The 17,299-nt window shown below is 38.3% G+C and overlaps 1 protein-coding gene across 1 annotated transcript in view; it reads left to right on the forward strand.

Annotated features, from left to right (window-relative positions):
- TRAM1 (translocation associated membrane protein 1) overlaps positions 1–17,299 on the forward strand; it is a 33,706-nt gene that overhangs the window by 8,953 nt on the left and 7,454 nt on the right. Inside the window, exons 2-10 of the mRNA XM_010846974.1 lie at positions 1,123–1,188; positions 2,949–3,070; positions 3,185–3,301; positions 4,583–4,641; positions 6,306–6,390; positions 12,727–12,797; positions 12,904–13,008; positions 13,841–13,984; positions 14,900–15,060. Coding sequence (XP_010845276.1) covers positions 1,123–1,188; positions 2,949–3,070; positions 3,185–3,301; positions 4,583–4,641; positions 6,306–6,390; positions 12,727–12,797; positions 12,904–13,008; positions 13,841–13,984; positions 14,900–15,060 — 930 coding nt within the window. The remainder of the gene's footprint in view (positions 1–1,122; positions 1,189–2,948; positions 3,071–3,184; positions 3,302–4,582; positions 4,642–6,305; positions 6,391–12,726; positions 12,798–12,903; positions 13,009–13,840; positions 13,985–14,899; positions 15,061–17,299) is intronic.

The following is a 17,299-nucleotide window of genomic DNA, read 5'->3' on the forward strand; positions in this document are numbered from 1 at the left end:
GGGGGTGGGTAGAGGAAGGGTGGGTGGGCCTGGGGAGTGTGATCACCTGATGGAGGGCAAGATTCTGGTTGCCAGCTGGAGTGTGGATCTGAGGGTGACTTGGGGGGCCAGCGCTGGGCCACAGTCAGCTGTCTCTCTAAACACCAGTAACTCCCTCTCCTCAAATTGTCTGGTCAGGCTAAAATAAAGTCTACACTACTTAGATCAGCACACTAGGCCCTTCCTCATGTCCACCTGTTACGCCTGACCTCCTGGTTCCAGCTTCTTGACCTTTGCGCTTCCCTTTTTCCTACCTGGGCTGTCCTTTCCATCCCCTGAGAGGGAAGTTTTCTTTGCCAGCATGAGCTGCTCAGGCACCACGTCTCCTGTAGAGCCTTTCCTCACCTCCAGAAGAAAACAGAACCTCACTCCTCACCCCAGGAAGAAATCAAAAACAAAAAAAAATGCATTGTTTCTCCTCAGTTCCTGTTGGCTCTGATTCTTTGGTATTATAACCATTTGTTTCTTCCAAAACCCAAATAAGTTTCGAGTCGTCTGGATCATATCATTCATCTCTGTTATCATTTCTTGCCTGGTATAGTGCTTGGTGCCTATGAATATCGAGTAAGTGTTCCATTTTTCTGTTGTGACCACTTTGCTTATACCGGTCGTCAGGTCAGTTAAACACTTATTGACCGTGTATCTATGCCACGCGTGCGGGAGATTAACGCCACAGACCCTGCCTTTGGTCCGTTTTCGTCCTGGTAACGGTGCTCCCTTTTCTTTCATTCATTTACATTAAAAATTTTTCTTGATGGCAATTTTGTGTTCATTGTACAGGTAGAGAGAGAAACATTATTTATCAAAAACACTGTTTACTGGAACTGCAGTATCTCTTTTTTGAAATCTTAAAGTTAGAAGTGGATTGCACAATCCCACCTAAATTGCAGACTGCTCTGGTGAATTAAGTTAACTTCAAGCTCCTTGGCAAGGGGGGATCCCAGTTGCGCCTGTCCGGGTGACACAGGAACTGGGGGGCCCTCCTTGGTTCTTAGATGTAGGGACAGAACTTGAAATGTTTTTTCCCCCGGAGTTGCTCTTTGGGTGAGAGTCACAAATTGACCTGATCTTTTTTTTCTTTCCAGATAACAGCAAAAGTTTCTATCATTTTTGTTACTCTTCAGTACAATGTTACCCTCCCTGCCACAGGTAGGTGCTTTCTTTTGAAATTTTCTGGTTAAGTAGAAGAGTTCATTTGGGCAGATTTGGAAATTTCTGTGAATGCTAGGTTCTTCATTATCTTCACAGATCTCATTCATGATGAGAATGAATATTATTCTTGATGATTTTGTCATAATGCAAGATCTGATGTTTTGGGTTGACCTCACCCTGTATGAAAATCAGTTTTTATGTGTTTAATGTTTACTGTGTACTTTTGTAAGTGGGCTTGAAATTCCATGGAAGAACAGGGTTTTTGTGGGGTTTTTTTTTTTTTTTTTTGTCCTTCTCTTCCCTCTGATCTTTTCATAAGAAAATCCTAAGAATAGATATTTTGCATTTGTCTGAAGTGTCGTTGTTGAGTCAAGGTTTCTAAAGGCCCAATGTTCAGGTTCAGTTTTTTTGACTTATGAGTTCTGTTTGGGAACTGTAATAAGAACCCTCTTAAGCCCATTTTGGAGAAGGCAATGGCACCCCACTCCAGTACTCTTGCCTGGAAAATCCCATGGATGGAGGAGCCTGGTGGGCTGCAGTCCATGGGGTCACTGGGAGTCGGACACGACTAAGCGACTTCACTTTCACTTTTCACTTTCATGCATTGGAGAAGGAAATGGCAGCCCACTCCAGTGTTCTTGCCTGGAGAATCCCAGGGACGGGGGAGCCTGGTGGGCTGCCATCTGTGGGGTCGCACAGAGTCGGACACAACTGAAGCGACTTAGCAGCAGCAGCAGCAAGCCCATTTTATCGTTGCTTTTTGGTTGTGCTCTACCATTCTATCAGTTATTTTGATGAGAGAGTGACAGTAAGCTCTAAGAGATATCTTGGGAATAGCATCCAAACTACATTTTTAGGTTTTATTTCAAAAATTTTTTCTAGATTATGCTAGGTGAGAATCAAGTTGTTATTGAAAATTGATTATAGTTGAATATAGTAATGTAATTAATTAGCATGGATGAGGGGTGGGGTATTCACTTAACAAGATAACATATTCAGGCAGTAAATTTGTCCCCAGTCTCTCTATTTAGAATGTAAGAAATAATTACACAACATGGAGTTGGGTTTTTGTTCAGTTTTATCATTTTGTAAATATTTGGTTTAGTAATTTAGATATCAGATTACTGAAAACCACAGAGTTGTTTAGAAATTTGAGTATGCCAGAGAAGAACAAAGCTCTTTTACCAACTCACAAGTATTTGCTTAAGTCTTGTTCTGGAAAATTAGCAGTTTTAAAGACTGAAAACAATTGCAGCAGTTGCTTCTGTCTTCCCTGCTTAGAGTTCAAAACTAAATCAAATCAAAGTCAGCTTTTCTATCAGAATCATAAATATGGTATCTAGTTTGAAGAATAGAGCTAGAAAGTTGAAAGTTTCAAAAGTTCCATGAAAACACAGGCAAATGGGCTAAGTATAACTTACTTTGATATAACCGAAATATAACCTGCTCTGCCCCTGGGATATCCAGGGGTCTGAGTGTGGCCTCCCCTACCCCGTGTTCTGATCTTTAATGGCTGTAACTAACCTGTGTCAAGTCTTTGTAAGTAATTTCTGAAACTTTAGACTTCTAGGTAATATCAGTTTTCATTGCTGCTAAGACTCAAGGTGTCCAAAAGCATATTCCGTGATGTTTCTATAAACTTATTTATTAGATTAGTCTTCTTTTGTTTGTTTCCATAACTGTGTTGTACTTAGTGCTGTTTTTATAATCTTATGTATATTTTTGTGTGTGTGTGTGTCCTGTTGTTTGGCCTTCAGAAGAACAAGCTACTGAATCAGCGTTCCTTTATTACTATGGTATCAAAGATTTGGCTACAGTTTTCTTCTACATGCTAGTGGCGATAATTATTCATGCCATAATTCAAGAATATGTGTTGGATGTAAGTATACAATCTTAGAAATCTATACTTTGTAAAATACTAGCTCTCCATACCATTATAGTTATGTTAAATACATTTTTATAATCTTAAATTAACAATTGTTTTTATTTTTAGAAAATTAACAGGCGAATGCATTTCTCCAAAACGAAACACAGCAAGTTTAATGAATCTGGTCAGCTTAGTGCATTCTACCTGTTTTCTTGTATTTGGGGCACATTCATTCTCGTATCTGTAAGTATGTACTATGCTTAAATTCTCATCTCTCAGAGTATTTAATTATGTACTCAGAACAGGAAATGATGTCCTATTTTTAGCATTCATAAGCAAACCCTGAACCTTAGAAAAATTCCTCTTCTGTTGTTCTTATCTAGGATTAGGAGTTCTGCTATTGAACTAGTATAAATCAGGTTTCATCAGTAAGCCTCTCTTTAAGTTTTTATACAGCAAAAATTGCCAACTATGTTCAGTGTTCCAGAAAGCCTTACTCAGTTTTAGTCGATCTGAATGTTGTCTTCATATCTTGTAGTCATTTGCAGGTGGCTCTGTATTAGCAGAAAGGGTGAATTATCGGTGCTACTTTCACAAGGCTGCATGTATACTAGGGATGAATAAATAGGCCAAGTGAATTTTCCAGGGTATGACACAGTTGGAGACAGACCAAAACTCAGCTTTTCAAGTCCAGTGCTTGTTCCATTGTAAACTCCTGCCTTAGTGATACTTTATAGATGAATATAAAATTCAGCTTAAAATCTGTCTTATATACTCAGAAAATTTTTTTTTATTATTGATGTACACAAATTCTGTCTTACACAGTTTTAAAAAAACAAATGTGTTTAAAACCTCAATAGGTATTAAGGGTAAGTTGCTTCAGTTTTTTCTATATGTACATATGTGATAATTCTCACTAAACAGATCTGGTTATCTAAGAAAAAGACATGGTTATTATGTGGACATGCATGCATGCATGCTAAGTTACTTCAGTCATGTCTGACTCTTGCGACCCCATGGAGTGCAGCCCGCCAGGCACCTCCGTCCATGGGATTCTCCAGGCAAGAATACTGGAGTGGGCTGCTGTTTCCTTCTCCTTCTGTGGACATAATCTTATAAAACTTGGCAGCACCTTGCTCCTCTGTCTCCTGTCAGGTGCCCCCTCTTTTGGAGCCCTTTCTTTGATTACCCCGAGAAAAAATTCTTCCTTGATGACTGTTACGTGCCATTACTGTTTTTTGGTTGTGTTTGCATATGTGTCTTTTTTACTCTCCTGGATTGAAAGAATTTCAAAAGCCAGGAATTATGTCTTTTCGAACTTCACATCACTGATTGATTTTCCCATCACTAAAGTAAGCAGTTCGACTGAATGAAAAATAACTAAAACATCTAAAATGTTTGACTTCCGTGGACCCTTTGGAACTTGAGATGGAGAGTTGTAAATGTGCAAGAAATGAAAATACTGTCTTATTTTCTAAGGAATTTACATGCTCATTAGGCTAATTTTTGTATCTTCTCTCTTAGGAAAACTACATCTCAGACCCGACTATTTTGTGGAGGGCTTATCCCCATAACCTGATGACGTAAGTCATTTTTAGTAGACTTTTCTCACTTAAGGGCCATGGTCACGTCTTTAAGCAGGATTTGTTTGTTACTCTCTTTTAAGACCTGAGGCATATTCATACAATAAGTATGTCTTTGGCAGTCACACTGTTATAAGAGCAAAACACTGCTCTGTGCTTTTATTATGCATATAGTCTTTTCAGTATGTCTGTTACCTAAAGAGAACTGATTTTAATGGTAATCCTAATTTAGTCCTCTGTCTTCTTTTCCCTCATCTTTTCTCCTCATTCCTGCTCGATCGTCTACACACTTTTGCTCCTTTTCTTTACCCTAGTCTCTTTTCTTCCATTTCTTCTCTCTTACACTATAAGCTTGAGGATAGAGACTTTCACTTTTTTGGCCCCCAAGGTTTCTGTACAGTGTGCTATAAGAAGCTCAGGGGTCGCCAAGTCAGCTAGCTAAGTTATTCATTCTTCAAGCCCAGTTCTAAAACGTCTGTTCCATGTTTTCCTTGCTCCTTTAGCCTATGTGGGCTTCTGCTTTCCAGACTTTTTCGTTTTGTTGTGCAGTATTTTATGTTCATACATTGTCTTGGCTGCTCTGTAATTGTCTCATTTATGTAAGTCAGTCTTATGTTGTGCCCATGCCCACCAAGACGGTATGTAATTGACAGCAGAAGGAATTGTCTCTTCATATCCTTTGCTGTGCCAGCTGTAGGGGCTTATCATCTAGGCAGTAGTCAGTGGATGCATTGTGATGGGAGAATTGGAGAAAAAGATATGAAGAGAGTAACATGACCTACAGTATTACCATATTCTGCTGAGCCATTCTAACTTTTAAAAAGTGTATTAATTCAATGAACTTTTGTAGAATGGGGATATAAATATCATATTATGTGGGACTGTATTTTCTCCCCTTCCCTGTCCTCCTTCCCCTCTCTCCCTACAGAATTATTCAGATAGGCTTTGTGTTTTCCACTTTAGACCTCTGGAGGAGATGGGGAGGGAATGCAGAAAAGAGAAGGTCTAGAGGGGTGTGGTGTAAAGAGACTGTGGACTTTAGATTGATGAAAATGTGTCTCCTAGGAGCCCTTCCGTGCCTTATTCCTCTCTTGAATCCGAGTTTGCTTCCATTTATTAGGGGTTCTCAACTGTCTCAACCAGGTAGAGTTACCATGTTTCCCTAAGGAAAAATCCAGAGGTTGTTTGTAATTGGGATTGTCTCAGTTTCCAGTGCTGGTGAATCTGTGCACCTTCACTTCTTCACCATCTTTTTGCCCTTCCTACTTCCCTTTCAAGGAACCCTTACAGATGTGTGATTTGATTCCCTCAGAGACACGTTCCGCATATTTTCAGTAGCTAACAGGCACACTCACAGTACTAACTCACTCATAGGCAAGGGGCTGTGTTTCCTCGTAGCTTGCTTGGTTGCTCCCAGGGTTCTGTGGATCATGTCTTTGCTTCTGCTATTTAGTCCAGAAGAACTGACTAATGGTGGGGAGACCCTGGGGGGCAGGGGAAGGGGGCTACTGCCGAGTAAAGTACAGGAAGTATTGTAAGGGGACCTGAAATGGTAACACAAAGGTGGCTACTTAGCATGTCCTGATCTCCAGTGTTTGTTTTTACTTTATTCTTTAAAGATTTTGTGCTTTAAACAATATGTTCTACTTTTTTGTGTTAAACAGATTTCAGATGAAGTTTTTCTACATATCACAGTTGGCATACTGGTTTCATGCTTTTCCTGAACTCTACTTCCAGAAAACCAAAAAAGTAAGCAGGGGTTTTGTAATTTTTAGATTTGTCTTGTCATTTTTGCCTTTTTTTGAAAAGTTGTTTTAAAATTAAATATTTCCTCACATCTCTAGCCTCCCTTTCCCCTCTCCCATCCCCCCACTATTGTCTCACCTCCTCTTTTTCCATACAGACTAAATGTCTTTAAGTATTTATTTATTGCAGAAACTTTTATTCGGTTCAACTTAAGAGGGGGGGATCTTACATTTGACATGCTAATTTCTTGTTTTAAAATTGTATTAGTGGTAATTTAAAATTTAAACAAGTCTTGCAATGTAAAATGTAATATTCAATTTGTGTTACTGATACACTTAGCAATTTCACAAGTGAGACCAAGTGGATTAATTAGATTATTCTGCATCTAATGGTACTGTGTATAAGTCCCAGAGAAAAATTCAATATTGAGAGAAGTAAACCAGAGTTAAATATTCACCTTGAATCTTTCCCTAGTGAAATAGGTAGGAAAGATGTTCATTTGTCTTGTTTGAACAGTAACTCAGCTATTAGAGCATTGCAATAGCCTCCTGTGTAGGTTTACCCTCGGTACCTCTGAAGTCAGTCTTACCTGATGTCACAGAGTAAACTTTGTTTCCTTTATTTAACTCTTTCTCTTCTAAAAACTGTACTAGGTCCTTTTTGCTCTAAATTAAAATCAAGCTGCTCACCTGTGTTCCCAGGGTTCTTCCCATCTGTGCCCCTGTCCCCTGGCCCCTTTTTCTTCCCTTTTTGTACCTCATTCAGTTTTAACATTCTCTAATTTTATAATCCCAGCACATAGTTCTTTTCTCTGGGATACCTTTTCTAGTAAATTAATTAATCAAGCACTTTTATTCTCCTTTGGGGAGAGATTGTTTTTAAAATCCCTGTATATGAACTGACATGTTGGTGGGGGGGTGGGGGGTAGGGGGCGGCGGGTGATGGATAAAAAGAAAGTCATGAGTTAACAGCCATAGTTGGGAGACAGGTACATGGGGATTCATTATGCTCTCTGTGGGTTGTGTGTATTTTACATTTTTCCACATTTAAAACATTGGTTTTAAAATCCCCTTACTTTGAGTAGCTTTTCCAAAACAGAAATGTAACCACCCATCCAGTGACCATTTTACCTCTGCCTTCTTAAAAGCCACACTTCTTTCTATATGTACTCTGGGTAGTTAATTCATGAATGTAAGTGCTTGATTTTATTGCTGTGTTGTATCTGTGCTTTTTGTGTCCTGTGTGTCAGTCATGATTGATGACCATGTAAAGCACCATCCATGTAAAGTAGAATGGTTTTCTAGTTAAGTTGATTATAAGAATTAGGATGAAGATCCATAAAACCTTTGACTTAGAACTGTCTTAAGATAAAGTTCGCTTTCTTGGTCACACTAGCCATGTCGCAAATGCTCATTGGCCACAAATGGTTTCACAGTCTGCCATTTTGGATCAGAGACAGAACCTAGCCCTCATTGCAGAAAGTTCTGTGGAGCACTGCTGAGACTGTCATAGTCCTTGATGTCTCAGTACCATGGTTCAGATGTTTAGATCTTTCCTCATGTACTTTTGTACTTATGGATGTTTTAACCTCTGGGTTTCATTATGAGTTCATATGTCTATATATTGTTCATTGACCATGTAAGTAGAGCAGGACATTTCAAAGTAATTGTTCATTTTAGTTCTCAAAGCTCTTTTCTTATCAATTCCTGCCAGATGGCATTTCTCCAAAAATGCAATCTAATTTTTATGGAATAATTTGCATAACTTAGAACTTAACTGAAACTATTTTTAACACCTACATATGACAGTCGAAAGTAACTGTTGCAAGTAATTAACATAATTTGAAAGTAACAGCTGCATATGTGTTCAACGGTTTCTTAAAATTTACTCTATAAGAATTATTTTTGGAAGAACTCTTCACTGGAAAAAAATTAGTACAGTGGTTATTTTGACCCAGTCCTACAGAGAAATGGAAAAAGGAACACAGTAGCAATTCAAGAGGTGTGTTAGTCACAAATAACTCAGTTTCTTTTAAGAAGGATATTTTAATTGTATGTAATATGTACGTTTCAATATAAACAGTCCTCTCTTTTGTCCATAAGAGGATTCAAAATGTAATTTCTTAGCCAACTTGAGTATAAGAATTTTCAGGAAAGTGTGGATGGAATATCCAAATGTTTTATTTCTGATATTCAGATTATTTGGTTTAATTATCCATATTGTATATGATATAAAATATATTAAATTCTTAAAAAGCTTTTTGCCCACTCCTTCCTGAGGGTTACAATCATACTTTTCATGTGCGACTTGTTGTTAATATCTGTCCTTCATCACGGGCGCTTCCTTGACTTAGTTAAATCAGTTTTTCCAGAGTACATCGTTACTCTGTCTTATTGATTCCTCCACTAACCTTGTGTAAGCATTTAGAAATGACATTGGTTGAGTTTTCTCAGGTTATGTATCTTAACCCATTTATTTGTTGTTTAAAATAAAGTAATCAATACAGATCTCTGTAGTATGAGAGCTTTGAAAAAATTTATATATGAGATGACTACATTTTTGGTTTAGGGGAAAATCTTTGCCTTATATTTGGGCATATATGCGATATTCAGTTTAAAGTAAAGTTCATATTTTAGTACTGTGTAAAGAAAAACATTTCCTTATAAAAATAGAAATTTACCAAAGTACACGGCTGACCTTTTTAGTAAAAGATGTTGGAATAACAACCAAATATGTCACCTGAAGTTATTTATAATTTTAGCATATGTTTTGATTCAAGTGTACTGTGTTTATTAGGTATTCAATGGAAAAGGAGACTTATCAGAATTTTAAGTCATTATCCTATGACTTTGTCCTTATATAAACTACTTGAATATTAGCATTAAGCATATATAAGGACTTGGCAACTGCTCAGTTTCATTACATATTTTTTCCATTCAGGTATAAGAAAGTTTGTAAATAAACAAAACCTCATTTCTGACTTGTGGTAAAAAGAGTTTATTTACATAACAAAATCATAGGGTGGTGAGTCTTGAAAAACCAAAATAGCTTTTTCTCATCCACATTTGCATTCATCTAGACTCTAGATTCTAGAACAGTTACGAGCCACCCTTGGATGGCGTGCTAACTCCCTAATTGAAATCTGTGATGTGGCCAGTTAACTGATACTGTGAACTGCCTCTAAGAGTACCAACATCTTTTCTCACTGATCTTTCCACCCAGCCTTCTCTTTTCTCACTGATCCCCACACCCCAGGGAAACATGTAAGCCCCAGAGACTGTGGTGCTGGGTAAGGTCTTTATTGTGGGCCCCAGGCATGTAAGCCCCAGAAGGGCTGTAACCCTATGAGGATTGAAGAATGTCAGAGCAAGTCTGGTCTCATTTTAAAAATCATGCTACATCACACCTGTCACCTTATTGTTAATAGGGGAATACCTTTAACCTGCACTCTCCACCACTCCTTGCAGTAGACCCCTCCCTGTCACTCATTTATTTTGATACTTTTGTCTGGTTCAGCTTTGAATGTGCAAACATTGCTTTAGAGACACTGGCCAGTTTATAGAAGGCTCAAGTTTCTATTACTTAGAAAAAGATTTCTTGGCACTCTGTCCTTCTGGAAAAGCTCTTGCTAAGGATTTGATAGTTGTGGAGATGGGACCTTTGGTGCTATTTTACTCACCATGATTGACTCGGTTGGTTGCTATCAGAAAGGCAGGGCTGAGATGCAAAGTTGAACTTGAATTTAGGGAAGAAGCTCTTGGCTTTTCTTTAACTAAGAGCAAGTGAAACCTTGCCTCACATAATTAGGTTGAGATTTAAGGAGAAAAAATAAAAGAGAAATGGAATGACTTTTTGAAATATAGTATGTTTGTAATTTATAGTAGTGTTTTTAGATTTGTCTAATAGGAAGAAAGATAGGCAGCTTATGTTCTCTACTAAATGGTGTATTTTTAAAACCTATTTGTGTTTCTTCTTTTTTAAAAAACAAATCTTTTTTTTCTTTAATCTTTCCAAGCAGTTACACTGCCATAGTTTCTCCATCAGTTATTTCAGCAAATTAGTTTTTTACATTGATTTACACAATTGTTATGTAATAAAATGAGTTTAGTGTCCAATCAGCAATTTTTAATCTTTTTAAAAAGCTTTTATTATAAGTATCAAGGGTCCTCTTGGTGTTGTTTTCCCCTCAGAAGTTTGGAACATTGTTTAGCATACATCTGAAGGAATATGGCATTGTTTCGTGTATGTAGTCACTGACATGCCACCTCACTGCAACTTAGAATGTATTTAAAATTGTAGTGAGGAGCTTCCCTGGCAGTCCAGTGGTTATTAAGACTTCCAATGGAGAGGGTGCAGGTTTGATCCCTGGTTGGGAAGCCACATGCCTTGCAGCTGAAAAACCAAATGGTCCACATCAAAAAAAAAAAAAAAATCTTTAGAAACAATAAAATAAAAATAAAATTATCATGAAAGTTAAAGTGTTGACTATCTAAAATCATTTTGTACAGTGCCAATGATATATGCACCACACTTTCATAAATACAACTACCATGTATTTAGTGACACCTCTGTTTCCATAGGGTGTCAAATTGCAATTATAACACTACAGCTGAGCTGGTCCAAAATGATTTTAAGAGAGTAAAGAGACTTCGTTGTGGTTGAACTTTGCCATGTTATCACAACACCTTTCTTTCTCGCTCATTTAGTAAGGAAAAATACTTCATTGGAAGTTTGAAAATTATGTGGAGAAAATTGTCAGCCAGCCTTAGTTCTTTCTCCAGTTGGAAGCTCCACTATACACTTAGTATTGTGTCTTGGGAATTTTCCCCGAGAGTTCCACAGTGTAGGACTCTATATAGTTTTGTTCAACTGTCGTACGTTCTCTAACACTTGATCTTTGTACCATTCTTACTGGAAAAGACTTTTCAGTTTCAAAACTACACTTAAAAACTCTACTCTTTCTCGGAAGATTTGGTGAAGTAACTGTACTTGAATTGTAGGGGCTGAAAGAGAAGAGATCTGCGTTCAGCTCTCCTGTATGCCAGAGACAAGTTAGTGAGGTTCCAGGCAAATGGTGCTCAGTTTGCTGACATCAACCATATTGTAATCATTTTAATTAGAGCTGCAGTACATGAATAGTACTAGCCAGGCTAGTAGAACCATATATGTGGTAAACTGCCAAAAACAGAGTAGAAATGAGCGGTACAGGCATTTCCTAAATTAACAAGTGTTTATAGGGCCTGCTGTTCATTTTTTGCAAACATTTTTGACTGTAACCTAAGGTGAAAAACTATAGAGTTTACATTATAATTCTGCGTGTGTGTGTACTGCTGCTGCTGCTGCTGCTAAGTCGCTTCAGTGGAGTCCGACTCTCTGCAACCCCATAGACGGCAGCCCACCAGGCTCCCCCGTACCTGGGATTCTCAAGGCAAAAACACCGGAGTGGGTTGCCATTTCCTTCTCCAATGCATGAAAGTGAAAAGTGAAAGTGAAATCACTCAGTCGTGTCAGACTCTTCACAACCCCATGGACTGTACAGGGCCCTCCATCCATGGGATTTTCCAGGCAAGAGTATTGGAGTGGGGTGCCATTGCCTTCTCTGTGTGTGTGTACAGGTATGTGTAAAATCTGGAATAAAACTTTGGTGAAACAATATAATATGCTGTACACTCTAGCATTTTTTAAATTATATTTCATATTTCAAAAGATGTTAGGGTGACTCCCAAATTAATTTTATGAATCACTTGACTTAAACATCTTTGAAAACCACTATTTCTAAGATAACCAAGTCATTAAGAACTATGGGGGGCGGGGGCGGGAAGGAAAAGCAAAAGTAAAATCTGAATACCTGACTTATAGGGTTATTAAGAGGATAAAGAATATACAATTAGATGGTATCCTAAGTGAGAAGATAAATTTTAACCTTTGGTTTTAATGACTTGACTGACAGTGAAATGAAAGGGACTGAAAAACGTGAATACTATTTGGGTAAACAAAGGAATCTCTGCTGGTATAAACATAGCTGTTTTAATGTTAGAAGGACATTATGGTTATTAAGATTGTGTCATTTAATATTGTTTATTATAAAAAGAATCACTCAGTACTAAAAGGGATTTGGAGTTCATCTGATTCAAGCAAACCCAGGTGTTATTCACATTTCCAGATGAGTAGATGAAGCCAAGAGAGGGTAAAGGACTGTGGCCAGTTGGGGTGAGCAGTTGGAGTGGGTGCCGGGCAGAGTGGTCTTCAGGTCTTCTGTGACAGTACATTTTCACACTACTTCTCCAAACAGAACTACTTCCCCCGGTTTTAACCTGTTGTGCAATTTTCTGTTTACAGGAAGATATTCCTCGTCAGCTCGTCTACATCGGCCTTTACCTCTTTCACATTGCTGGAGCTTACCTTTTAAAGTGAGTTGGGATTTTTCTTGGGTGTGCTTATGGACTGGGCAGATAGTATGCTACTCTGTCTTAATTCGTAATTAATCTTTTCATTTTAAATGTGTTCTTCTAACAGCTTGAATCATCTAGGACTTGTGCTTTTGGTGCTACACTATTTTGTCGAGTTTCTTTTCCACATTTCCCGCCTATTTTACTTTAGTGACGAAAAGTATCAGAAAGGGTGAGTCTTTCAACCATTCTGTTTCTTGTGTAATTAAAGTCTGTGCTTATGTTGGAAAGGACCATGCTATTGCCAAGGTCCATGCTATTGTCAATTATGTTGCTTTATAAGCTACTTTAAATAAAATGACACTTTTTAACAATTGAAGTTGGTATTTTGTTCTCTAAAATAGTCTTTCTTAGCTTGAGAGATAGTATATTGGAACTCATAGTTTTGAAGGTTGATGAGGGTTTACTCAGACATATGAGAACTCAAAGTTCTCATACAACTTTTCCTATCTTGTTTAGTGCACATTGTTCTTTTGGAGAAGGAATAATGAGGAAAAGTGAACTTTCAGAAGAAATTGAAATAGTAGATTATAGAGCCTTAAAGATACAAAAATATTTTCATGGGAAAATTAAACTTGGACAGCATTGAAGTAATATGTATTGTAAAGAGTCTTGGGGGGAGAAAAAGTGAAACGAGGACTCTCATGAGAATTGAATACATGGCCTTTGTTTTTATTCAGCCTTTTCCAAAATTGTTCTATATACCAGGAGTTCTGAGAATCACTAATAGTTGTCATACACATACACAGAAAATCAGCTAAATGAAAAAAAAAACAAAATATTTCTTTAACTGAACTTCTAGAACCTGAAATATGCTCATATGTTATACAATCTCCAAGAATGTGATATAATATGAAGCATTTCCCTAGCATTTTATTTCAGAATCCTTTTTGCAGAACTTAAGAAATGCTGTTTTAATATGCATTTACTTAACAGGAATCTGTTTTCTACTAGAATCTTATCTTTGCAATTTTGTGAATCTGACTTTGACTTTTTTTTCACAGATTTTCTCTGTGGGCAGTTCTGTTTGTTTTGGGAAGACTTCTGACTTTAATTCTCTCGGTACTCACTGTTGGCTTTGGCCTAGCAAGAGCAGAGAACCAGAAGCTGGATTTCAGTACTGGAAACTTCAATGTGTTAGCTGTTAGGTAGGGTTGATTTAACACTTTTCTCACCTTGCCCTGCAATGTAGTATGTATTATCAATTTAAAATATGAATTGTCTAAAATCTAAAGGTATAATTATGAGAGGTAGGGGAAAATACTCATTTGATTTGATTTCATACCTATTGCAATTTCATGTATAAATTAAAGTGTCAATACTAAAGCATTTAGATACAAATAAACTTACAAAATAGAGACTCACAGACTTAGAAAAGGAACTTATGGTTACCAGGGGGAGGGGATAATTAGGGAGTTGGGGATGGACATGTGCACTCTGCTGTATTTTAAATGGATAACCAACAAGGGCCTACTGTATAGCACAGGGAACTCTGCTCAATGTTCTGTGCCAGCCTGGATTGGGAGAAGGATTTGAGGGAGAATGGATGCCTGTATATGCATGACTGGGTCCCTTTTCTGTTCACCTGAAACTACCACAACATTGTTAATTGGCTATACCCCAATAAAAAATAAAAAGTTTAAAGTTTGGGAAAAAAATTACTACAGCATTTATTTAATTTCTGGGGTTAATTATTGTGCTCAATCACTTTAGTCATGTCCAACTCTTTTGACCCTGTAGACTATAGCCAGCCAGGCTCCTCTGTCCATGGCATTCTCCAGGCAAGAATACTAGAGTGAGTTGCCATGCCCTCCTCCAAGGGATCTTCCCAACCCAGGGATCGAACCTGAGCCTCTTGCATCTCCTTCATTGGCAGGTGGATTCTTTACCACTAAGCCACCTGGGGTTAATTATTAGTGGGGTAATTATTCATTAATATAATCGTTGTCAATATAGTGGGAATTTAGCACTAAGTTAATACTGTCAAAGCAAGAGATACTACTTTATTCAATGGCATTGCTTGGGTACACATTAATTTTCTGTTTATTTCTTTGTATTCTCAGAATTGCTGTTTTGGCATCCATTTGCATTACCCAAGCGTTCATGATGTGGAAGTTCATTAATTTTCAGCTTCGAAGGTGGAGAGAACATTCTGCTTTTCAGGCACCAGCTGTGAAGAAGAAGCCACCAGTGACTAAAGGCAGGTCTTCTAGAAAAGGAACAGGTTTGTACTCAGTAAACAGTGAAAAACCTGAAGTAGAAAACACTTTTTTTTTTTCATGTTTTGGGGTCTTATTTATAATCTTACTAAGATTTAAAATCTTAAAAAGAAGAGTTAATTCTGCTGCTAAGTCACTTCAGTCATGTCCGACTCTGTTCGACCCCATAGATGGCAGCCCACCATGCTCCCCCGTCCCTGGGATTCTCCAGGCAAGAACATGGAGTGGGTTGCCATTTCCTTCTCCAATGTGTGAAAGTGAAGTTGCTCAGTCGTGTCCGACTCCCAGCGACCCCATGGACTGCAGCCCACCAGGCTCCTCCATCCATGGGATTTTCCAGGCAAGAGTACTGGAGTGGGGTGCCATTGCCTTCTCTGAGAGTTAATTCTACTTACTAGCAAAATTAGAAAGAAAATCATTTGCCCCATCTTACAGTTTGGTGGTTCCCTCAAATCAGTTATTCCCCTCAAAAGCCATCCACTAAAGTTCTCTCTCGAAAGTTCTGCAGACTTGGTGACTTTGAGCCCCTCTAGACCAGTGTGTACATGGGCAGTTTTAATGAGTGAGTATCCTGAAGAGTGATAGTACTTGCGGACATCTTACTCATATTTAAAAAACAAGACCTTTCAGCTCCTTTCATCTGCCCTTTAGTCCCAAGAGGAACAGCTCTTTTATAATTCCTGATTGTTTGGCCCTTAATCTTTGACTTTGCATCTCACCTCTTTTCTCCTTCTGGCTTTTGATTGAAAATGCATTGACAGTGGAATAATTTTTCAACTTGTAGTATTATAGTTGGAACTATAAGACAAGACATGGTTTTAAAATCTTTGTCATACACAGTGGTGGTTTGCTCCTTTTGTGTCCTTATATCTGATAGTTTATGTCCTCCAGTCTTGTCCTTATTCAGGTTTGTATCAGCAACTCTTAACCCTTTGTATGTCATATGAATTTTAGTGCATCTTGGTCAGTTTCCACACACACACAAATATCTTCACTGGGGTATTGGGCTGATATTACATTGACTCCATAGATCACCTGAGGGAGAATTGAGTATTTCAACCCATGAGCATGTGTGTGTGAACATCCAGTCTTTCCCCTTTAAGTATGGTGTTACCTGTCCATGTGTGTGTGCGCGCACACACTTCAGTCATATCCGACTCTTTGTGACCCTACAGACTGTAGCCCACCAGACTCCTTTGTCCATGGGAATCTCCAAGCAAGAATACTAGAGTGGGTTGCCATGCCCTCCTCTGGGGGATCTTCGCAACCCAGGGATCGAACCCATGCCTCTTACGTCACCTGCATTGGCAGATGGATTCTTTGCCACTAGTACTAACTGGGAAGTCCCGAACATGCTGTATAGCTCCCACTTATATAGAGTATCTCTGATTTCTCTCAGTAATGTTTTTTAATAACTGCTTTATTGGAATATAATTCATACACGAGAAGTTGACCTTTTAAAGTGTACATTTCAGTAGTATATTCACAAAATTGTGCATACCACTGCCTAATTCCAAAAGATTTGTATCACCCAGAAGAAACCTCATGCCCACTAGCAGTCATTTTCCATTCCCTCCTTTCCTCTGCCCCTAGCAACCTCTTACCTGTTCTCTGTCTATAGATTAGCCTTTTCTGGACATTTTTTTTTTTTCACATAGCATGTGTTTATTTTTTTTTTCTTTTTAATAACTTTATTGAGATTAAATTCACATACCATATAATTCACTGATTTAAAGTATACAGTTCAGTGGCTTTTAGTAAATTCACAGAATTGTGCATGTATTACCACTATAAATTTTAGAATGTTATTGGTGGTGGTGGTGGTCTAGTTACTAAGTCATGTCCAACTCTTGTGACCACATGGAAAGTAGCCCACCGGGCTCCTCTGTCCATGGGATTTCTCAGGCAAGAATACTGGAGTGGGTTGCCGTTTTCTTCTCCAGGGGATCTTCCTGACCTAGGGACTGAACCATGGTCTCCTGCATTGCAAGCAGATTCTTCACCGACCCAAAAAACTTTGAACTTTTAGTTTCCACTTCTCAGTACTCTTAAGTCTTCCAGCTCTCAGATCAGATCAGATCAGTCGTTCAGTCGTGTCCAACTCTTTGCAACCCCATGAATCGCAGCACGCCAGGCCTCCCTGTCCATCACCAACTCCCAGAGTTCACTCAAACTCACGTCCATCAAGTCAGTGATGCCATCCAACCATCTCATCCTCTGTCGTCCCCTTCTCTTGCCCCCAAT

This window comes from Bison bison, unplaced genomic scaffold (genome assembly GCF_000754665.1).
Source record: "Bison bison bison isolate TAMUID 2011002044 unplaced genomic scaffold, Bison_UMD1.0 scf7180017864241, whole genome shotgun sequence".
Classification (NCBI taxonomy): Eukaryota; Metazoa; Chordata; class Mammalia; order Artiodactyla; family Bovidae; genus Bison; species Bison bison.